The sequence below is a fragment of the Haemaphysalis longicornis genome, unplaced genomic scaffold, assembly GCF_048455015.1.
Source record: "Haemaphysalis longicornis isolate Haplotype H1 unplaced genomic scaffold, Haemaphysalis longicornis Haplotype H1 scaffold_2, whole genome shotgun sequence".
Taxonomy (NCBI): domain Eukaryota; kingdom Metazoa; phylum Arthropoda; class Arachnida; order Ixodida; family Ixodidae; genus Haemaphysalis; species Haemaphysalis longicornis.
The window spans coordinates 176922258-176946758 of NW_027526295.1; the positions used below are offsets into that span (position 1 = coordinate 176922258).

The following is a 24501-nucleotide window of genomic DNA, read 5'->3' on the forward strand; positions in this document are numbered from 1 at the left end:
TATCACTCGGCCTCGACGTTTGCTCTCACACTGTCGATCGACCACTTGGCAATGCCCCTCAAAAAAGTAAATAAATACGTACAAAGGGCGCAAAGTTGGAGAGTACGCCCACTGTGTCACGAAATTCTCGTTAATTTAGTTTGAATTAATTTCTTGCCGTTTTAAATTTATTTTCGCCGCTTATGTTGTTCCGCTTTTTTTTTCGTAGGTACATTACATTTTCCTAAAAGCTCCGATTTTCTTGAGAGTAGCAAAGGTGAACCATTTATTCATTGGTTTAACTGATGATATGGTTTACCGTCTTATATAGTCTGTTTGAGGTCATGATGGAGTGGGGTTGAGGTGATGCCGATGAAATTGAGCCGCTGGTGAGGTGAGCTTACACAAATTAACATCAACATGAGTGAAAAGGTTAAAGTACGGTCGATAACTGCGATAAATATTAGGCGAGTTAAAAAGCTAGCGAGGCGACCTGCCAACAGCTGGCGTCGTTTACTGATCAGGTCATTCAGATCTTGAATTCAACAAATTTCAAGAAAAAAAAAACTTGCCACGATACACGTAGTTGCACAATGCCACGTGGAAGACTGCAGAGGAAAATTTGCTCATGTCGATGACAAGAAAGGTGAGGCCGGGGTGGACACACAAGGAATTCCTGATCAGCAGCAAAACGATAGCCACACACCTTTCTTGGAGCACCAACATAACGGAAAACATATTCTGGACGTCAGGCAAACAGCAAAATTCGCATGGCCTTTTTCAATGACTCGCGCTTGTGCGAGTCTTTCAAGCAGCCATCATCCAGCTGTACAGGGGCAGAAAAAAAAAATGGCCGCGTATCTGCTCTTTTCGTTGCAAATGTCGACAAAAGACGATAAGACAATAGTCTTTGTCGACATTTGCCACGTAAATGCCTCCCTTTGCTTTCCCGCTCACCTCTCATGTTGTCCCTCTTGGGTCGCGCTCCTCCCAAGGTAAACACGCTAAATGTTTGCTCAAGTCAATTTAAATTTATTGCGTTCCACTGCTCCAGCCAGCGTGCCTCGATGCCAGCGCTGCCCTACGGCGGATACATGTGTGAATCGAGGCGCACTACTTCAACGTTTATAGAACCGCGTTGCCCTAGTCCACTTGCATTCCAAGTAGGGCGTGGAACCTATCTAGTGGAACCTATCGTAACTGTTGTCGCTTGAATTCTTAAAATGCCGCCAGAAGTTATAGTGGTACCGGCGACAGTGTGAATTTTTCTTCTGCAGTAGACGTAGTATTTCATTTCGCAAGAATCAAGCATATATGAATTTTTTGGATAAAGGAAGACTAAATGTCCCTTGTGTATTAATTTTCTGTCATATTTGCGGAATGTCTTGTGCTTGTTCAGCAATGTTGACTAGTATGAACATATAAACCGGACTTAGACGTTTAGATTTCGCTGTGGATATGTAAGACTATTGCGCAGACTTGGTTTCACTTTGGCCGGGTGGCTGAATCGAGTCACAGGCAGACATACATACAGACCAAAATTACTGGGTTTAAGTAGCCGAAGAAAGACTATTTTTAAAAAGGATGTAAACATATTTTAACAGGTTTATTTTACAGGAAAAACGTGGTGTGTACCACTTTATAAAGCACCTGTATGGTGCCCAGGATCACACCTACGAAAACAAAAAAACGAGGAAGAAAATCCTCACGGAAGGTGTGTATCCTTCCAAAGTCCCATGACGTCACTTCCAGCGGTCTTGAGTGCGATTCTTTCTTTCATCCTGGTAATCTGCTCCGGTGAGAAATGGTTCCTCCAGTCTCCCACGATCCCTTTTCGCACGAACTCACCCTTGACCGGCTTGTCCCCATGCGAAGTCATGTGATCCCTAAACGACTTCATAAATTCGGGCATCGCTTCAGGTGGCATGCTTAAAAGATTCTGGCCCATGTTTTTCATTTCGGCATTGATCTTTTTCATAGATTCAATGGTGATTGCACCTAGGATCTTCTGGAAGATTTCGGGATGCTGTCGCATTTTGTCGCCGTACTGTTCTTTTCCCAGGAAGTCCGCAATCTTGAAAACCACACCAGGGGTGTCCTTCTTTAGCTGCTCGTACGTTACGAAGAGCACGTTGTCATCATTGCGGTGCTCGTACCAGGACAGGAGGTGGTCGAAGTAGTCTCCATAGTCTACCTTTCCTTCAACGAACATGTCGAAGAACTGGTCAAACGTGCCTTCTTCAAACAGATACGGATGGAAGCCCTTTGTGTGGTAGTAAAATGATACGCAGCAGTCGTACGGGTTGCGAGTGATGTAGATGTACTTGGTCTTGGGCGAGTAAGGCTGCTTGCTGAATGGCAGGTGAGTCTTTATGGCCCCAGGACGAGGCATGGCGCGGGCACCTTCGGCTCCCAGAAGCTCCAAGAACGGAGCCATGGTCATCATTTCCAGTAAGCCTCCTGGAGGCGTGCCATCGCGAAATATGTTGTACACGATGTGCTGCATCCACGTAGTGCCGCACTTCGGGTAGCTCACGATGAACACGTCGTCATCTCGCGGCTGGTACGACAGCGTGGAGCGAAGGTTTTCGTCCGTGAAAATTTTGCTAATATACAATCCCTCGAAGTCTCTGTAGACGTTCAGGTACGGAGCCGTGGGGTTGCATACCTGTCGGCAAAACGAAAAGTGTTTTTTTTTTTTAATTTTAATCAGAGTAACACAGCACAACATGGACGAAAACCCTAGAAGGGGGAGACACAAACAAGCGCTGTTTTCAACTAACATTATTAAAAAAAAACACACAAAAAACACACAAAGCGGAGGGCAGGACGGACACACACATTGGCAGGAGAAAGATATGCGAAATGCTGCGTCACTCTTCTTGCGTGAGCAACCCCGTGCAATTAACTCCCGAAAAGGCAGCGATGACGCTAAATCAGCCAGCCACGTGAACAGATGTAGGGTATTATGCGTAGCTGACAATTATACGGCGCGCCTCGTTGCAAATGCGTAGCTTCGGCGCGTTAAGTACATGGCGTCGCAATCTGGAGCAGCTTTGAGCTCCCGAGTGACCGCGTACCGTTGCAGAAAGCATTTATGCCATTCAGGACACAAGTATATATGAGAAAAACGAGAAGAACTACGAGAGTGGAATTCTTAACTCATGTCAACATTCTTTGGCGCAAAGAAAACCTCCGAAAGATTTTTGGCCCCAGTTGCACACGTAAACGAGGGGCACGGTAAAAATATCCATTGAATTGTTTTCTAAAAATGAAAATGAAATCTTCTGATTCCAGGTTAAAACTGTTGCGTGAATGCCAGATACGAGAAAAAAATCTGTACAACTAAAAATTGCATGTCGAGTGCTCTTGACTGAGATCAGAAAGACAGACAGGGAGAGAGAGAGAGAGAGAGAGAGAGAGAGAGAGAGAGAGAGAGAGAGAGAGAGAGAGAGAGAGAGAGAGAGAGAGAGAGAGGGCATTCGCCAAGCCTTACAAAGCCGGCAAAGAAGACTGCTTGGCGAAGGCAACATCGACGTAATCAAGGAAGCAGGCTATAGTTTTCTGTCTAAACTAAAGCACTGCTCCCTGCGCCAAAGCCATTTTTATGCGTGCAAATTTTGGAACAAAGTTCTTTGGCAGAAATGTTTCATGTAATATACTGTTTCTGTACGTGCTTTAAATTACTTTTTTAATTCCTTACATTTATTATAGTACTGTATTTGCCTTTTACAAAACGGAATGTTCTTTGCGTTCTTTGACATTTCTGGTAAAATTTTTGGTCGGGGGTTGGGGCTGCTGCGCTCTTCCAATCCTTGTCGCTTTAAAGTATGTCACCACCTTTTTCAAAATTTTTTTGAATTTACACCGGTAAATTTTTATTTGCCATAAACCTTATACAGGACAGTCTTTCATGATATTTAAAAGCTAAAAATAGTGAAAATAGTATAATTGATGCTTGTTATTGCAAAAAATACCACAAACTTGGCCATTATGCGAACATTCATAACTATTCAATGGATTTCAGGAATGGCAAAATGTTTGGTACAGAGGTATCCGACTAAGCCTACTCTGCAACTAACTAGGATATTTGACATCCAATAATACTGAATCAAGTCATAGCGAAAATACCAAAGAAAACAGAAAAATGTGCTATTTTTGTTGCATTCCTCGAAATAAACCATGATTACATCAAACTTACTATACGATATTAAAAACCTTAGTTCATTGCACAGTATGGCAACTAAGAGAAAATCCGGCGAAGTTTCGTTGCAAAAGAATTATTGATTTCGAAGTTACAAGTGTTCGCTCCACGAGAAAGTGCAAAAAATTCAGGTTTTGAGAAAAACAAGAATGAAATTCTTAGATCCGTGTTTAAACCAGCTAATCCTTGTTCTTGAGGGTTAATATTCATCAGGTTCATAGCTAGGGCTCTCCTTAGCTGCCACGAGATCTTTTGTGGCTTTTGCTGCAGCCAGCCTGTTTTTTCTTGCGGAAGGAAGTTATCTCGCCTATTCATTGGCGCTTACCTTGCTTGAGTCGATACTGGTCACTGGGATAATATGCTACGAGAGTTTGGTGGCCACGTTCGATGCCCGCCTCCCTCAAAATATCTGCTGTACTTCTTTTGCCATCATTAGTGTCACACAGCCCCATATATGCCAGAAAGTTGATGGGCAGGCTACATGGACGTCTTAGGCAACATAGGTCAGTTGTGCAATAACAGATGATAGGGCCAGCATGCCTATAATTCTATTACATTGCAGTGAAGGTCCTCGCAGTGGCACCTCACAATTGTTCTCCAAGTTCCCAAGCTTCACAGCACTAACCGATACATTCACGTCCACATTATCTTCGATTGGAGCATTCCCTGTGTAGCGATTGTCACAAAACTTCCGTTTTTTTTTTCGCGTGTTATCCTGGACTTAGCTACGTCTCTTTATTGAAACGTCCAGCCTATGTTATTACTGTTTATCCTAAGAAGAATACGTATAAAAATGACGAGCCCGATAGCATTCACAGCAGGAGCATAAAGCGTACACAAAGTAAACAACAGAGACGCTTGTGAGGTCACGCATCCTTTTTGAAAAAAATTTAAAGCAATGTTCAGAAAAAAAAAACAAGACGCAAAAATTGTCTTTCAATAGTCTTAGAAGTATCGGACTAAAAGTTACCGCGAAATTTTTAATGTACGCTGCTGATATTCGCTGAGCTATCAGTTTTTATTACTGCATCACTTCAGTTTCGGTTTCAGAACCGTCCACCAGCTATTAGAAAATTGGCTATAACTTTTGAACTAACCAAGATAAGGACATGCTTTTTTCTGCAAAACATTTAAGAATGTTTGGCGGTTCTCAAGATGTCAGAAGAAGAAAATGGTATTAAAAAAAACTTCTTCTCAAAGGTGGTGACATAACTTAACGTCTTACTAGACAGTTCTTCATGCTGTCTACCACGCTGTCCGCGCATTGCTTGTATTCACTGGCGAGGCGCGCTTGCAGGCAACCATGTGAGTGCGCTGTCACTGGTTACGTCGACCTCCGCGGAATGGCGGTACTTGTCCGTTCTAATCACATGACTGTGTTGCACGCTAACAAACCCTACCTCACCGAACGCAAAGTATTGCCTTGAGTCCAACGTGACTGTGATTAATAGCATCTCTGTTGACGCCACCATTAAGAATATGGTTGAAAACGAGCAGACGACGCACGCCGGTGTTTTTTCTTCGGAATGCGTGCGCAGTGGCCCCGGCCGCGCCATGTCCGTGGCGCATCGGCCATGTCTGTGGCTGTTTCCAGTGTTGCCAAGCGAAGAAATTGACCGCTAAACTTTTCAACGAATACCATTTATAGGAACGCACTCTTGTCTAGGCGCCTTCATTTGCTTGGTAAACGGATTCTTGACGCAAGTTCAAGCCCGTTAAAGTCATGGCAAGTATGCTTTAAGTGCCGAGCACTTAAGGGGCTCGCCCTATCCTCGTAGCTCGCTGTAACGGTCGATGTTAAACGACTGCCGGAATCAGGCGGTGCCGCGAGACAATGGACCGAAGTAGAGCCTGGCGTTCCGTCGTAGAGCATCCGGCAGAGGCTTCGAAAACCAAGTGGTTTGAATAGACATAACCGTGCGAAACTCGCGAAACGCTGGCACTTGTCATATATCTCCCTGTTGTTTAGCCCAAAAAACAACTGCAGGTACAGTTGACGCAAAATACATGTAATTAAGCGGCAGCACTCGCGCTCATTTAGTTCGGAACGCTCGTTGTGTTGGTTTTTCGATAGTAAGCGAAAAAATGTGGCAGTGCAACGCCGGCACGAGCGGGAGGAAAAGCAAGCACAAAAAGAATAGAACTCCCGCTGGCGCTGTTTCAGGCAGGGGCGCGCGAGCACTGCAGAGGCGGGAAATTTGAATTGCTTTGGGTGGTGGTAGTGAGAGGATAACGGATAACGGCGCTACAGCCCATTATGGCGAATCACTTTCTTTGCACTTTCGTCAGCTTTCAGGTTGAGTGGAACTTTTCAAGCTCTGTCCGAACTGAATAATGTATACGTAGGAGATACAGAATTTATTCGATCTAGCCAGGCACCATTACCGGCTACTGTTCAGTTAGATGTCTAGACCTTTGCAGAGTTTTGTAGCCCGTTCACCTTGAGATAGAACTGTGGCGTAGCTTTCTTGTGCTTCCCTTTCTGTTTGACGGCGTTAGAAAGCCCGAGGGCAATTTAAGCGCGAAAATTTGAACGGATGGAGGCTGTCTAGCTGCCACTGTAAATTTGTTGTAGGCAGTTTTGTGGCAGTTTATACGCTTTGCATACACGACCTAATGTCCTAATCTCTGTGCGAGCCCAGTTAAGTGATCTCCTGCCGTCTTTGCGCACAAAATGCGCATTAGGTAAATAGAAAAACCTTCGTGGTTCCACAAACCTCTGCAGTCACCTTCTTGCTGCCTTCCTCGTCCAGCGGGTTCCAAGATGACGGCATAGTGCGCCGACGTCGCGTGCTCCTCAAGCTTGCGTCTGAGAAACAAAAAAATAATAACTGGAGGCCGTCATCGGGCAGTGGCTGGTGTGTCATAGGTTTTCCATACATGCTGCATTTGTGCGGTGGTAAGCATGGTGTCAACAGAATTTATATAACGGAGAAAAATATCAGATACAGGCGATACAGATAGTTTTTCACGACACAGGAGAATGAAGAACGTGAGTTCGCTAAAAAGTGCACCCCTGAAGAGGAAAAATAAATGGCTAAAAGGCTTTTTGTTGTTTTTTTTTTTCAGAAGGGTGAACCGTTTGAAGGCAAGTTCTGCAAATTGAGAAAATGCATTAGAGGTGGCAGAAATAGGCATGACGAGTTTACAGGCAAACACCAAGAATTGTGGGCCGCATAATTATAACAGTCTAGAGTTCCTAGTAGACTACAGGCAACAGCGGACAATGTCTTCATTGCGGCCAGAGCTTTGATATCGGTGGTTGCGCTACCGTCCCCCACTCGATGTGTTTGTTTTGCCTTCGATTTCGTCGCCCATTGTTATCTTATCATAATGGGGCGGACTTTGTTTGGGACTTTATCGTCTCGTCGGGCTTCACCACGGGCCCTCCTGGCAGGCGATTTTCTTGCGATTTCCTGGCGCTTGTCCCCAGCGGCTGAGCTTGCGTCATCCACCCTAGAGCGAAGTTCCCGTGGTGTGCGCATGCGCTGCTACCAGGAAAGAGTGCCCCCTCTCCTTTCTTGTAAAGAACGCCAGGGACCCAGCCAACCCAGCTTTCACAGTTTGACCAATAAGTATCAGTTCTTGCGTCAGCACGGTAGGGCTGATGAAGGCTACCAGATCTGCCTTCGTTTTTTTGGCACTTTGGTCAACTGAAGGCGACGATGCGTTGCGTGTTTCACGACGGTCATTTCGTTTTAACACAATGCGCGGCGCAATAGTGCTGAAGCGAAAATTGGTGGCAGTCAGGCAGCTTACACACGATGAGGGAGGGCAGGTGGAGTGGTACGGGTGATGCCACTAGCTCTCGCAATCATCAAATCAGTACTGATATATTTTTGTCGAACGCTGCCCATTAGGCTTATGTGCCTTCGATGTCTGCTCTCACCACGACGTTCAGACACTTGACAGCGCCCCAATAAAAACAAACAGAAGGTAGCGTACAGCACTCCCAAGAAATTTTGACGTTTTAGCAGTTAATTTTCCAGATATTTACTGTCTAGATTTTTTTATTTCGTTCCTTTGTTTTAGATGTCCGTTTGCTTTTTCACTCCACATTCTCCTTCTTCCATACTGTGGGGCTGGAACGTCCTCAAATGAAATCCTGCTAACGCCACGGGGTCATTGAGACCCGTTGGTAAACCGTACTTTTTGTAATCAACTTCCTTTCCTCAATTAGAAAATTACACTTTCTCATCGAAAATTTAATCGCGTGGTACTTACCACTGCTCCATATTTTACAGCCAAACTAGGCAACATTACACAGTTATTTCATTCGGTCATTCCCACAAGGATATCACTGCCACATCACGTTCTCGTCCGGATGACTGATAGTCGGCTGCTACAAAGAGACAGGCGTGTACGCAGTGCGCTGACACCAAAGAAGCCAAAACGGGATTAAAGCTGACCCTGCAGTGCTTGACGCCGTTTAACCCATGCACTTTATTACTACTCCAAGAGTTATTTAGTTGTTCATTTACAAAACTACAAAACAAAAACTGCAAAAGTACAGGCCGCGTCAAACTTGTGCATGGGCGCGTACGGTGCGCATGCGCAGCATAGCTACAGCGACGCATACATGTAACTACTGCGATTTAGATGCGGTTCAGTACAGATATGCAAGCATAGTTGTTTGGCTATGCAATTGCTTTGGAATGGAAAATTCATTAGCAACTCCGACAGCCGAAACTGCGCCATGGCAGTCAAGTGGCGTTCCGAGAACGACCTGCGCGGTCCTCATCTGCCAAAATGTGCAATATTTTGTTCTCTTTCTAAATCGGTATAGCCTTGCGAGTCGCCGTCACGGATGCAGGGCGTCGGGGCTAACACGAGAAACGCGCATTGCGCGAAAAAAAAAGCAGCCCTTCGAGGACGCCTAAAGTAAGTTTGGAAACACACCAACAATAATAAAAACATTACCAAGGTTATGTAAGGCCCCGTTAATCGGTTTTGTGTGTGTGTGTGTGCGTGTGTGGTGGTGGGGGACTATCTGAGCGTTGGCTTCAGTATCAGAAGAAAAAAATGTACTCAACCTAACACACTTCTGCAACCTAGGTTTGGGGATTGGAACATATATGGCAATTAAAATACGTGTAAGGCTGTGACTAACATACAGATTGGGCTTCTACATAAAGCGCTTCAATGCAGGCGTAAGTACTGAGCCTTTTCGTGAGAAATCATTCTTTAAACGCGGGTTTCAAGCTAAGGTGTTAAACCAAGAGCTGAAGCGGCAGTTTTAAATATTCAGCCCCAACTGCAACAAAGGAAACGGGAAAGCAAGTACAGACCTTGGGCGAACAGTTGCTGCGCCACAGGAGACTGCAGGCCCGGCGTTGTCCAAGATCCGCAATCGACAACACTCCGGCTAACACGCCACTCGGAAGAACGCTCTCGATCGTCGCTGCTTTCACACGTGACCAGAGCCGGCGAGTCTGCGTTCCCGCCCTTTCTTGCGTGGCCTCGTTTCTACAAAGGACGCGGCAATGATTCGCCGTCAAGGACGCCAGAGGAGCGCTGTGGCGCGCTGCGGAGACCGAAGGAAGAGGGAAAAGACGAAGGAAACAAACATGTTCGAAAGTGACTGCGCAAGGAGAGAGAGAAAAAGGTGCCATTATTTTTCCACTTTCCTGGTTGCCGGTGGCTTTGCTTGAAGGCCGCGTAGCTCGCAGATAACTAGCCTAAATTTGTGATTGATTGTAATGCCTCACTGAAAGTTCGCGCGTTTCTGAACTGCGCGAAGTGGTTACAGTACGCTGGTGTCAGCTAGCTCCGACGATTCGAAGAATTCTCTCCGCCGAGAAACGAAAACGCTCGACCACGAAGCACGTAGCCACTCGATGCCACCGAAGCGGCCGCCCGAAGACGCGCAGAAAAGCGCAATTTACTGCCACGGCCGCCCCGAGAAGCTTCGAACCCTTCTAGCACACGAACGTGCCCCTGACTTGGGTGCACTATGCCCGAGAGCAACAGGCGATGCCAGACGCAACGCGAGTCTTTATTTTCGGGTTTTCACGCTCTCACTCGCCTTCACTGAGAGAGTCGCCCCACGCCTGTGCACCGCGTCAGACGTTTTCTCCCCGTGCTCCTCTGTCCTGATCCACTGTAACCTCACTTTTCTCAATTATTAAGTGCTTTAAATTCGCAAAACCTAGTTTCTCCTATTCGATCTTCATTCGAGCCACGACGTAGCTGACACTGGGCAGTCAGTGTAATAATGTGGACGGCTGGCTGACGAATATTCATTAATAAAAATTAACCACGCACTGAAACAGGGACAAGAATGAAAGACGGCATCAGAACTTACAATCAACTGAATAATTTATTTGCTAAGTAAACACATATATACCCGCCCAGAGTCAAACCACTGCACATGCGCATAGGTTGCTAAGTGACACTTCCTTGTCAGAAATTGATTGATTGATTTTAGGGTTTATCACGCCGACGCAACGCAGGCGATCAGGCGCGTCGTAGTGGAGGGCTCCGGATTAATTTTGACCAACTGGGGATCTTTAACGTGCGTCGAAATCTCGTACACACGGGCGTTTTTGCTTTTTCGCCTCCAATAGAAAAGCGGCCGCCGCGGCCGGGAATCGAACCCGCGTCCTCGTGCTCATAGCGCAGCGCCTTAGCCACTGAGCCACTGCGGCGGGTCCTTGTCAGAAATGTCATGTGAGGGGTGGCGAACACATCGAGAATCTCTTGTGTCAGTGTGAAACGCTTTTTCAAGCTCTCCTGCGCGATCGTGGTGCTTAAAATCACTTCAGTAACGTAAACGCCTGGTTCGCAACCACATTGAGCACAGTGCAAGGCCAAGTGCGTGTATGGCCTCCCATAAAAGAAGTGATGTTCCCTTAGGCGTACATTTATATTATGTCCAGTCTAGCGGACCTTATCAAATTATTTATCTCAACGAGCTCATTTCGGTCCCCTTTATTGCTGATCCTCTTCTCGGCTGGCCTTCAAGAAGGCTGAATAGAAGATTTCTACCACTCATTTGCTGAACACCCAGGCTATCAGCTGTGGACGACGCAGTGAAATGAAGTATCAGGAGTAGGCTGCGGAGCACTTTCGGAAATCGAGGCGCCACAAATCCCAGTCACCCCATACCCCGACCGGCTTTATAGATATATCGACCTGCCCATGCGCGCCGATTCGGCGTGTCGAATTTGAGTGCCATTGATTGTAGGGTTTAACGCGCCGACGCAACGCAGGCGTTGAGGCGCGCCGTAATGGAGGGCTACGGATTAATTTTTACCACGTCGGGATTTTTAACGTGCGCCGAAATCTCGAACATACCGGCGTTTTTGCTTTTCGCCTCCGTCAGAAAAGCGGCCGCCGCGGCCGGGAACCGAACCCGCGTCCTCGTGCTCAGCGGCACAACGCGTAAGCCACTGAGCCATGCGGCGGGTAGTGGCGAATTCGTTATTGCTTGTTTGGTATTTTTTAGTTCTTTCTGACGCCACCGCAACGGCTGGCGCTACATGTAATCCTAATTTCGCTAAGGGCAGGAAGTGGAACAACATATCCCGGGACTGGTAAATGCAGATGACATAGTACTACTAGCCGATCGCAAACAGTGTCTGCAACGGCTCACAGATATCTGCGGGGAAGAAGCCACTGAACTAGGGTTAGAGTTTAGCACAGCAAAGTAGGGAGCTCTGGTTTTTAATAACAATGCCCGTAACGAATCGGTATTCGTTCAACAAGCAGCAATACCGCGGGTAATGGAATACAAATATCTGGGCATATGGATAAACGAAGGTCAGGCGGATCTAAAAACTCATGAGGAGCATTTAAAGGAGCCATGAAGACAAAATACAAGTTTGTTTTATTGGAAAGATTTAGTGTTTTATAGTGTCCCCAGTCTTGCGTGGCAGCAAATGAAGCTGTATTTACTGAGACATTAATCAATTTAGGTTAAAATTTTGATTCTCCCGCCAAATCGTGTGTTTTGGTGACGCCTACAATGAAGTCATAACGGCGCGTATACTTAAGAACTTCCACTGCGCCATTGGGCTCTGCAGCCCTGCTTACCGTCAAACCTTCCGATGGCGCTAGCATACTCTGCACTCCGCCGTTGCTTTGTTTTTAGATGCAGAGCATTTGATTCACTCGCCTTGTCCCTCCGGCGTCGTCGTCGTCGTCGTCGGCGTTGTCCGCCCCTCCCCCATTCTCCTCGCCGCGACAGCTGTGCTCTCCGCCGCTCACCCCCTCTCCTCTCCGATAGCGAACACTCTCTCGCGAGGAGCATTGGATTGGATGAGATTGGATTGGATTGGATTGGATTGGCTTGGCTTGGATTTGGATTGGATTGGATTAAACTGGATTGCGTTGGATTGTGTTGCGTCATAGCCGCGGCACGTTGCGTCATAGCCGCGGCAGACGCGCTGGGGCCGGCGCATGTGCAGTACTCTCTCTTCCGCGGTTTCCTCTCCTTCGGGCGCGCTGCGCATATAACCGGTGTGCCGTTCTCCGGCGAAGCAACATCCACGCTTGGCTCAAACACCTAGAGTCCACGCCGCTTTACAAGTACGCCAACGTCGTCATCGACTGGGACCGGCTTACGCAGTCCCCTCAACGTTATGCGCGCTATAAAACGCGGTCCCTTCGCCGCTCCGCCTATGCATCGCATCTACACAGGGGTTCCCGCGAGGGGAGGTGGGAGTTTTCTTTTGACCGTACTTACACCTGGCATGTTTTTATTACGGTAGAAAGTAATCGATTCGTGAAACAGGGGGTATACTTGACAAACAGGGTGACGCAAGGCAACGTCGCTTACACCAATCGGCCAACGCGTATAACACAACTTCAAAGCGTCGGACTGCTGTGCAGCTAATACAAGCATAGTGCGCCCAGTACCAACACCACTGCGCATCGCTACTTCTATGTTTACGTGTATTTCCGTAACTTTTGCTGTTTACCGCACCATTCTTGCTGCTGTAAACTGGATATGCATTACATTTAGGAGCAAATAACTTGTTCGGCAAGCTTATAAGCTCTGCCTAATTCGCGTTTGCTTTTGCCGGCCTCCGCCTATCGCAGAGCAGTCTGGTATGACATCATAGGTTCTGTTGCGGGAAATGAGCTAGTGGGTCGCATGGCCATTCCTTTTTTTCCTGTTTATATAGCTTATTTGAGCGAGGTTTATGTTACAAGTGCTGTCAGTATGATTCTAACGAGGCAATCTTTTGAACGAACCAAACTTATGTTTTGTCTTCATGGCACCTTTAAGAATCAAAGGCAAAAGAAACGCCTCCATCCCGAAGCATAGATCACTGTGGCGATATAACAGATATGAAGTAGTGAGAGGAATCTGGAAGGGAGTGATGGTGCCAGCACTCACCCTTTCAAACGCAGTAGCGTGTGTCAAATCAGAGATTCAATCAGGGCTAGAAGTAAATCAGAGGGCGTTAGGTCGATTGGCATTAAGAGCACACAGTAAAACAACAAATGAGGCAGTGCAGGGAGACATGGGATGGGAATCCTTCGAAGTGACAAAAGGAAGCACAGAGCAAAACATGTTTTGAAGAACGACTTAGCAATAGTGATGACCAGAGATGGGCGGCCAAAGTGTTACGGTATCTCTACATGAAAAGCGTGGACACACAGTGGAGGAAAAGAACGAGAAGGCGCAGGACAAAGTCTATGAAACCTGGAAGTGCAGGGGAAACGACGAATGCAATAAAAAATGAAGTGAAAGAGTCAGAGACAACTGGAAAAAGAGGATGGATGCGAAGAAGTCCTTAGATATCTACAGGATCGGGAAGCAGGAGATCACAAGGGAAAAATACTTCGATAATACCAAAGGTAGTGCATTGCTTTTTGAAGCCCGGGCGGGTCGCTTGCGGATGAAAACGCCTCTCCGCAAGCCGGCACAGGAAGAACTACGCGCAGGCTGCGTCAAGGAGCCAAAAACCATGCGACATATTGTAACGGAGTGCAAAAGTATCCGTCCAGTCCTGAGTGAGGGAGCCAACCAGTTTCCGGAGGCCCTTGGTTTTAAAGTCAGCGGAAAAGTGAATTGGACAGCAGTAGAGGTTATTAAGAGAAGGTTAGAATGTTGGTGGGAAACGAGCAGAGAACAATCTGGGAAGACATGCGAACAAAGAAGTCAGACTAGCACAAAAAATTCGTAAAAGTATTTTCTTTTTATTTTCATTATATTTTTCGTTTATTTTGTTTGTATTTTTTGGCGAGGTGACTGTACAGTGGCGTTGCGACAGAGGCCGCTGTACAACGCCACTCCGTTACAAAGAGGAAGCCGCTAAATCATCATCACAATCATCATCATCATCATCATCATCATCATGGTGATGATGATGATCATTATCATTTCTCCGCTGTATACGCGTTTGCTCGGCCTGCCATCGTTGTTAGGTGGTCTTTCTCTCGCTCAGTTGTGGTCACTCTTTGCCGATTCAGATTGAGGGAAGTGGACACCTTCTGCTGGCTCGAGGGTGTGCTGAATTAAGAGTTTTTTGACGCGAAATTGTTCCATGGCTAGGGTGGGGAAAGCACGCACCCGGACGGCGTCCGGCTAACGCGCACCCACCCGGATATCGTCCGCGAAAAATTGTCCGCAGCTGCTAATACGCGTTCGTTTGATGGCATGGAACAGATAATATTAACAGAAAGGAGCGCGCACTGTTTCACGTATTGCATAAAAAGAGGAACGAAAAACAGGAAAATACACTCGGCGTGCGGTCAATTCCCGTTAGCTTACGACGCATAGCACAAGTATACCAAAAACAAAAGCGCGCCAATCCACCTTGTGCAGATTGTTGGAAAGCAAAGCTGCAAACGACGCCCACAACGATTACCCGTGCGACGTCACTTGAATTCACGCACATGGCTCTACAAAGAGTGTGAAACCAGACAAGTTTAATGTACTTTACCACACCCTTTATTACTTCAAAGAGATATTCTTCGCTAAGGTTATGGGAATGCATGATCCATGAATAGTATTGGTTGATTGAATTGTATAGGTGAAGCACATGAGTGGAAACATTTTTTGTATAAAATTAAAGGAAGCTCAAACACGGTGTTAGACGATCTTACTTCTCCTCCGTCTCTTCCGCAGCCGACGGAGGCGACGAGATCGGCGGCAGAGACAGAGGAGAAGTGAGATGCCTCGCGTTGGTGTGCGGTTCCTTTAATTTTTACTAACTCCTAGCGCATACGCGAGGCACGCACACGGCCGCTACACGTGCCCTGGGTGGAGCGCACAGCGACGCGAGACGTCGCGGGACGCTATCACGTTGCATTGAGGGAGAGCGCATGGGGTAAACCCGCAGCTGTGCTCAGTAAGTACACCGTCTGTTTCCCCCTTCTTTGCGTGCGCTCGTAGCTCAATCGGTAAACATCGGGCTCTTCCTCCGTTTCTGTATTAGTTCAGGTTCGATTCCTGGCGGCACCAGTAACTTCTTTTATTTGTTTGCGGGAATTTTCTGTTGGCACCAACGGTCGCGAAAGAACCCTTGAAGGTAGAGGTACAAAGCTTATCTTTAAAAAAAAAAAAAAGTGTGCGTCAGGGATTTTCCGCGCGTTCTTGGTTGGTCTTCAGCTTATGTGGAGACAGTATAGCAGCAGCAGCAGTTATTCTCGAAAAAGTAGCTGCAGTGAGTCGGATAGCGAGGTTGTACGTTAGGGTTGACTTAGGCAGGAGGCTCGGCAACAAACCTAGCCAAGAAAACAGCTTTCGTGAAAAAAATGTGCCGAAAGATCCTGCATTACGTGCGTCATACTTCCATATCGCTTCATATCGTACGCGGTTGTATTTGTTGCGTACACATGAGGAAGCCCGGAAGGCACACGGTAAAGGCAATTTGTTTTCTCCAGGTTCTGATCGCTTCGGTACGGGGCAGTGACTCAAAAAGATATCCCGAATATAACGATGGTTCCCACCGCAAGCATTGATCGGGGACGGCTGTCACACGCACGTTTACCATTTCTTGGGCTTCTAAGCTAACTTGACGGAGCTCCTAGACACGTGGCGCTTCAGTTAGGGTGGAATCGCCGCAATCGCTGAAAAGGTTGCCGTTGATTAGTGCTCCCTTCGCTGGAGAAACATTGTTTTCCCGCAAGAATGCCGGCGTTTCCACTGAAAGAACGTCCCCGTTGGGGTGTTTATACAAATTCGAGCTTTCCCTGTAAAAGTTGCACGTGCAGAGACGAGCTGAACGTCAAAAGAAAGCTCGAGGTTAAAGGGAAAGTCGAGAAATTTTCCGCATGTTTAAATGAACGAAAATGCTCGAAATAAAGAAGGCCAGTCAAGCAGGCGGATGTGGTAGCTGAGTGGTTTACTCGGGAGGCGGTCTCTTGGACTTCAACCCTGCGGCCGGCCTAATTTTGGTACTGCGCCACATTATCTCTATGGTGCGTAGTAATTACTATGGCAACGCCACCGCCATGTTGGCCTTGGAAGCGTTGTGATTGTCATGACAACCACGCGAGGAGGCACAGTGGATAGGGAGAGAATGACATCCGTGCCCTCTTCAGGCCTTAAAATCTGCCCCCCGCTCTCCCTCCTCGCGCGGCCACCGCCGCCTCCGTTGGCCTCGACCGGCGCGCAGCACACGAGCTAACCCAGCCAGTCCAGGCCAGTGTACGCCACTTGGGCAGTAAATACGCCAGCTCAAATCGCCCTTGAACACTTTATTCGCGCCAAAGTGCGCGAACGCGACTTGCGGCGACAAGCCCTGATGCACAATTCAAGAGTTGTCAAGCGCAGCGCACGCACGACACAAGTCCGATTCTTCAGCTCAGCTTCACGGAAGGCGAACAAGTTTCTCACCTTTAGGGTACCACGATGCAAAAAGACTTCTTGTTGCGAGTCGCCTTGGTGTTCTTGGCGTCTATTTTCTGCACCGTAATGTGTGAGAAAGCACACATGAGGAACCTTCCACAAGACGCGCGCGTTCGCCCGGCGGCTCTGCAGCGCGGTGGCGGCGGTGACCGTTATTGCCAGGGGGGATGGTTATCACGCGCATGCGCGCCCCTAGTATCGCCGGAGAGAGGCAGAGAAAAAGTGAGAGGAGGCGTGTTTCCCCAGGCTCGCTTCGTTCAGCAATAATAGATTCGAAACTAACAAAAGCAACATCGGCCTGGTTTACTTGTGTCCGTTGCCGTTAGCGGGATTATGAAACGGTTCCAGACTTAACCGCGAATTATTCTTGCTGGTTGGTTTTATAGGTAGCGATCTGTAAACTCGGAATTTTTTGGTATGACCGTTACTTTTTATGTAAGCATTCGACTGCCCCACGGCGAGCGAAGCGAATTCAGCTGGCGCGTTCGGGGATTGAACTTAGCTTCACCTGACGGAGCGCGTCGTCCTTACTCTTCAATTTTTCGGCACGCCGGCTCCCACTGTCGGTGGTTGCAATGGGCAGGTCGCCATATGTAAAGCCGGTCGTGCCCCAAACTTTACCGCGCCCCCAACCCGAAGTGCCGTAGGCAGTTTGTACTGGGACATGCGTAATCAAATCTCTGGAAGTCATAGGAGGCGCCACAGACCTGCGCCAACGAGGTGGGATCCCCAGCTCAAACAATGTTTTAAAATTTTGCTGGCTCACCTATTTTCTGCTCCTCACAACTTGCGTGCTTCAAACAGAGATTTTGGGTTTTGGTCTTAAATGTGTTTGACGTAGTTTTAAGAGCACTGGTAAAGCGGTGCGTTTGCCAATAACCGCGGCCTGTTTACCTCCTCTGTCGGCGCTGTGTCCGTTAACCACGACAAGAAACAGAACATGACTTTCGTTTACATTCGTGAATCGTATTTTATTTATTTATAAGTTACTGGTTTCTCGCGACGTCCTTCAGGTTCGCTGCGGAGAATACAGGCGGCGATTATCGCATCGGCCGCGCGTTCTACCAGTCTGCACTCTTGACGGAACCCAGTAGTATGACCACGTCGGGGTCGCGGCACGTAACAAGGAAGACGAAGGGCCGATCGATGGTGAAGCTATTCTTGGCGCGTCCCTTCTTCTTGGACTCCTGTCCTGCGACCTTGGAAGGGGAGTTAGCGCCGGGAGGTCCGCTCTTGGTGCACACCCGGAACGCTGCTGCGTGCCTCGCCTCGCTCACCGGCAGGAGCTGGGACCCGCTGGGCGCACAGGACACCACTTTGTCCGTGTTCCACTCTTCGAAACCCAGTTCAGCAGTGATGCGCTTCAAGTCGATAACCTGCAGTGTTGCACGGAGAAAGACAACATGATAAGAGAGTGGGCAGCCGCGTGCACGCCTGTTAGGGCATTTGACTGCCCTGAAGCCTTCCACCCCTCCTGCTTCGTAATGAATAAAGAATTGGGTCAAGTTTAAAGGAGCCATGAAGAGAAAACAAAAGTTTGTTTTATTCGAAAGATTAGGTGTTTCATAGTACCCCAAGCGCTTTCCCGGAAGCAAATGATGCTTTATTCACTGAGAAATAAGGCAATTTAACCCAAAATTTTAAATCTCCCGCTAAAATTGATCATTCCGTGACGTGTACAATGGCGTCATAGAGCCGGTCCATGAAACAGGTACTTAGTATGTCGACTCCATATAGCACCCACACGCGGGAGTCGATCGAGACGGCGGCCATTTTAAAAATACTAGTAAAACCTAGTGCACCCGCAGCCCTAGTCATGGAATCGCCTGATCCGGAGAACAAAACTCTCGCCGAGGAGCTCGGGTTTGCATTTAACAACCTCACACCACAAAAACGCTCAATGCTTCTAAGTGCACGAGCGGCAAGAGTTGTGGGATACGCGGTGGATGGGAAAGCGACCATTCCGCATAGCCACAACAGACGAACGCCCAGCCGTCGGCACCGCTGCCTCGTCAGCCCCGTCGCGACGGACGAATATAGACTGGTACGTATGTGCCGTATTTTGATTACGGTTAATAATAGTTCAATTTCAGTAGCAGTATCACTTATGCCAGTTGGCCGGTGTCGTGTATGGAAAGCCGTTCGCGCGAGCTCTCTGCTTCGACCAGAAAGATACGAGCGTCAATGCGCGGTGTTTACGGCATTTTTTTCCCCAAGGTCAGAGCGATTTGACGAAGTCGGCGACGAGCGCCAGCATGTCCCAGGAGTGAGCTAACGTAAGGGTCCCTGCCGTAACTGAACAAACTGAAGTTTTCAGTGGTTGTAAACTGGAAACGAGCTCGTAACGACAGCAGCAAGCCAACACCATTCGAAACTTACGCGACGACTGGCACTATCTCGTCGCTTCTTGCTGTTCCTTACTCCCCTCGTTTCTATTTTTACCTTTGCTGGTTGGCGATATGACGGCCAACTTCCTGTGAAGGGATTACGATACGAAGCAAGGTCGCGGCTGTGCGTGCTGGAACGGTTTGTTGGCCCCGAAGAGCCTCGAACCCGAAAATTCGTCTGCGCGACGGCGAGATGTCGAGCTCGGCCGGCGCGCTAGTTTCGTACGCATTGGCGCACACGCTTGCGAGTTCGTTCGGACCTTCAACCGTTTACTCCACCGTTCTTTGTCATAAAAAGAATGTGTTGTATGTTTCACGGGCATTTAGCTCGCTATGCAAGCTGTAAGCCCTGCCTAACATGCGTTTGCTTTTGCCGGCCTCCGCCAATCGCAGAGCATTCCCAAGTGACATCACAGGTTCTGTTGCGGAAAATGAGCTGGTGGGTCGCATGGTCATTTCCTTTTTTCCTAATTATGTAGCTTATTTGAGCGAAGTTTGCGTTATAAGTGGTGTCGTTATGGTTCTAACGAGGCAATCTTTCGAATGAACCAAACTTGTGTTTTCTCTTCATGGCTCCTTTAACATCATTTTAGTGATCACGAGTGAAAGGTCTGTTTGGCTTTGTTTTGCAAGGACTGAGCATAGAGTGGTTTCATAAAACTGAGGTCACTACGGCGACAGTCACGCTCCTGTAGCGGTGCGCCATCCCTGCCGAGTCTGAGGGATCAAGCACCGGCGAAGCAGCCTTTAAACCTTCGCCTAGTCAGGTGATACAGCTGCAGCGAGGCTCCGAGCGAGAGAAGCTGCGATGCCTCTTCGCAGCGGATCACGTGGCCAGACGTCACACTTGCGCTCCAGCGGCGCAAGGTCAGCGCGACACGATGAATGACCTTAGGAGATATGACGTAGTAGAGCTTTCGCTATAAGAGTACCTTAAGTGATTAGCGGCGCGCGACACATATCCAACCGTTCATATTGAGCGGTCCTTGAGCACGAGTGCGTAAGGCACACAAAGCATTTTTGTTTTGCTTGCGCATTCACAATGTGACAGTAACATTACTCCAGTACAGCACAAGCTGCTATTGCTACTTAACGCGAGGGATTTAAAGAAATCATCAACACCTACCACTCTGTGAACAACTACGAGCAGCCAAGCTGTGATGTATCATTAGATGCACATGATGATGCATCAATAGATGCATCATTGCGTGGAAGAAGATATGTTTATTTGTAATTTTTTATCGGGCGTTCTTTTTAGTTAATTAGCTGAATGAAACTTTGAATGAAGCTTAATGCACCAGAATTTTATTCTAGGGGACAAACGTGGGGCTGTCCGCCCCTCCCGTAGAATTGCATGAATGTACAGACAGCAGACGGGAGTCCCCCAATATTTGCAACTTCACCGCGAGCTACTTAATTATGAAAACAAGATGAAACTCAGCGTACTCCTAGAGCCTTCTCAGCGGATAATAGACACGTAATTTGTTTCGGGATAGTTTGGATTAAACAAGAGTTACATCCGTTTTCTGTAGTCATACTCAACCCGTATATGGCCATGCATTGAGAGTAGACGGAAATTCTGTATCGTTTACAACTTCACTGGAAACTAAGTAATTATTACAAGTAAATAAAAATCGCCGTAATGATATAGTCGTCTTAGCGGTCAATTTCAGCACGATTTTTGCGAGAGAGCTACAGACCCTTTTCGAGAAAGTGGAGGTAAAAATATTTTCAGGTCGACCACCGTCGACTGCTATACATAGGGTTTTGCACTAAAAATGATCATTGGTGTGACGTAACTGAGAAGGATTATGAGGAGTGCTTTGTCACTTGCGACAAAAAATTATGCGGCTGAAGACACTACAGAAAAATATGTTTATGATTGCAGCAAGAAACTGACGAGAATCTAAGCACCAAGCCTTTCAGCGCCCCTTTAAAATCACTGCACGTAGCGCTGCACCCAGTGAATGACTAGAGAACCAATACTAGATAACCAATAGAACCAATCCCCAACCAATATTTCGAGCCAATGACATAAACCACAATGAATGTTTGTTCCTGAACGTCAAAAAGAATGACACCATTCTGGGCTGAAGAAATGCTTATTTGCGGAAGTGAAAAGCGTGATCTAAAAGGCGTGACGATGTTCATACCGCTGAAGAACTTGACGCTGAAATCAATATTTCTTCGCACGCCGACCACTCACTACTACATCTGAACACCCCTGCCAAGACGATTTGACAATAGCAATATCCTCGTCGTTATTATCTTTCTCCACGCACTTGCTTTTCAGAACTGAGTAACCCCCGACCGGTAAACGCCGATGCGATTGCACTTGTGCAGCACGCTGTCCACGAGGCCGTCTAGCTGAGCCTAGATATCGGATTTTTTAACATTGCTGCGATACGGGCTTTCACAGCACTCGGAAATTGGTTATTTACGGCGTGATTGTCTACGCCGGGTTTCGAGGCATAGGACAGCGGGGTCTAGATGCTGGTTCGGCATAGACTGTTTCCGCAGTAAAAAAATTCTGCAGAAATTCAGAGAATTATTTACTAAAGCGTAGCATTTTTATGCCGGCTGTCTTTAGTGCGAGTTTTTTCCATCCAAATTTTTGGTTTTTTCTAAATGCTGTCCTACCAATTATGCATATTTACGCCATTACAACGATTGCAGGTGAAACGTTCGAGAAATCTACATTGTGTGAATGCCATGCGGGATGCGTTTCGGCATTTTCCGTACATTTTTTATATTTTTGTTATTTGTTAGTTTTTCAAAATTTCGTTCTACCAATTACCTCCATTAACGGTATTCTAACAATTAGATTTGGGACTTTCGAGAAATGTGCATTATTGTGGAAATGCAGGGCGCAACACGGTTAGCCATTTTCCGTAATTATTTTATATTTTTCTTATTTGTTTAGTTCTTCAAAATTTCGCTCATTCAATTAGCTCCAATTACGCAATTATAACAATTACAGGTTAAACTTTTGCGAAATATATATTATTGCGGAAATGCCATGCGGTATACCTTTTGACATTTCATGTCCATTTACGTTGCTAGAACTTTTGCGAAATCTGCATTATTGTGGAAATGCAGGGCTTAAATGGTCCTGGATGTGGGGGTTCTCGGCAAAAAATGTTACGCATTAAGATGCTAGATTGCCCCATCAGCACTTCTGGCCGGCAGGGTGAGAATCTTGGGAAAGCTCGTGGCTTGGGCGCTGGCAAAATGGTTTACCGGCCGCAAACAATGCAGCTGCTGTTAGCTTACTGTGTGGACTCGAATGGAGCTTAATTGGAAAGGGTTAGCCCCGAAATCTTCAGTTTAGCGCCAAGGAATGCCGGAATGCGGCGATGGTAAGTACTAGGGTATACATAGGAAATAAATGGGCAACTTCAGGAGCGCTGACATCGGAAGGCGTACATAAATGGTACGAATGGTGGCGTGGCGCGGACCATTCATGGAGTCCGTATTTAAATCCAGAGTGCCGACTTCGTTTTCTACTTTGTTACACAGAACAAGTTCCTGCCTCAAACATGCGATTTGGAAAAGTGTGTAATGGCAGTAGCCTTGGGGTTGCGCAAACCACCACATCTAGTGTTACCCTTGCCTCTGACACTTGAATAGACTAGGTAGTGCTGTCTTTATTTTGCGCCAGTAATGTGTCCAGAACGTAAATTCTCTCCTGAGACAAAAGCAGACCCCGAACCGCCAATGTCTAGAAAATATTTCTGCAAGAATTTTGCCCAAACTAAGCTTCTGCGGTTCTAAAAAATGCTACATTTTTTTAATTGCTAGTCGATCACCTTGGCTGACGTTGCCAAGCCTTGAAAACGCCTCTGCCCCAGTGCCTCAACCGACGCGCAGCATGTACTCCGGCTGGCGGTTTACTTCAACCTAAGTCACGTGGTCTGTTTCGACCACGTGCTGCTTTGCAGCAATTGCTTGAGTTTCCTCAGTGCACCTTAAAACGTTACTATGTTCTAGTTGTCGTGCAAGGTTCCCGCAATTAGCTAAGTAGTTATGCTCTGCCTTTGTTTAACAGGAATGCCTCGCGTATGTGTTATTCCGTAATCGTTGTAGTACGAGGCGAAGCAGCCAGAAACGGGTCCACATAGAGTTTCATACTAATTATACTATATAGAGGTAAATCTGTCATTGAAATCGTGGGCCGTAACGGCAGCCGCCATAGCAGCTAGCAGCGTTCCTCTCATACTTGGATTGGCTTGTCACATTGCTTCTTTCTGCTCCTGAAGCCAGAAACAAAAAAAAAAGGGTAACATGTTTTATCGTTCGGCTCGCATCAAGCTTTGAATTAATTTCTAACAAAGCTACACTTTTACATTGATACAACAACTTTACATAATCTTTTGCAATATTATTGTGTTTTTTGAAAGCACAAATAACTTTTCAGCCGGTTTATTAGCCGTGCCAAGGACAAATGGAACGTTCCTGCCCCGCACATGACGGCGCGTTCGCTGAAAGCGGGCTCCCCTGGACACTAGCGACAGATTTCCCTTTAGTATATACAGTGGACTCCCGTTAAGACGAACCCGGTTTAGACGAACACTATGGTTAAGACAAACAATATTTTTGATATCTTGTAACGTCCACAATGCAAAAAACCTCCGCTTAAGACGAATTTCTGTTAATCCGAACAAATGTTTACGGTCCGTTCGAGTTTGTCTTAACGGGAGTCTACTGTATTAGTATTCACTATTTACAATATACCATCTGCTATAAATGTATTAGTATTTACTAGAAAATTAAGTTTTCTGCAGTCATTTTCTCTGACTCTGCGCACGCACTATGCGAGCAGTTTCTTTAACAGTTTATACGCTTATACACTACGCCCACCTGTTTGACGCGGAACAACGGCAGGCTAAGCTCGACGTCGTCAATTTCCTGCAGCTTCGACAGTGTCTCCGTTATGGTGGTCGCAGAGAGGGACTCCTCGAGCTGCGCCAGGCCATCCATGCGCACTGGCCGGAAAAGTACCAGGGACATCTTTGGGTTCTTGTCCTGCGGAGAGCCTTCACCCCCCGTGGCTACATTAGGAGGCATGCGCATTCGTGCGAGTTCCCGATCGGAGCAGTCAGGTCGGTTAACTAGAGCACGATAGC

The 24501-nt window shown here is 47.1% G+C and overlaps 2 protein-coding genes across 2 annotated transcripts; both read right to left on the reverse strand.

Annotated features, from left to right (window-relative positions):
• Positions 1 to 1566: 1566 nt before the first annotated feature.
• LOC144169518 (sulfotransferase ssu-1-like) lies at positions 1567 to 9707 on the reverse strand. Its single transcript, XM_077698722.1, has 3 exons — positions 9472 to 9707; positions 6901 to 6992; positions 1567 to 2647 (listed from the first exon to the last, which is right to left on the reverse strand). Exons 2-3 carry the CDS (start codon positions 6955 to 6957, stop codon positions 1685 to 1687), a joined length of 1020 nt encoding a protein of 339 aa, XP_077554848.1. The 5' UTR covers positions 6958 to 6992; positions 9472 to 9707; the 3' UTR covers positions 1567 to 1684.
• Positions 9708 to 17964: 8257 nt separating this feature from the next.
• LOC144169520 (iris-like) lies at positions 17965 to 24396 on the reverse strand. Its single transcript, XM_077698724.1, has 2 exons — positions 24236 to 24396; positions 17965 to 18364 (listed from the first exon to the last, which is right to left on the reverse strand). Exons 1-2 carry the CDS (start codon positions 24383 to 24385, stop codon positions 18050 to 18052), a joined length of 465 nt encoding a protein of 154 aa, XP_077554850.1. The 5' UTR covers positions 24386 to 24396; the 3' UTR covers positions 17965 to 18049.
• Between the last annotated feature and the right edge of the window lie 105 nt (positions 24397 to 24501).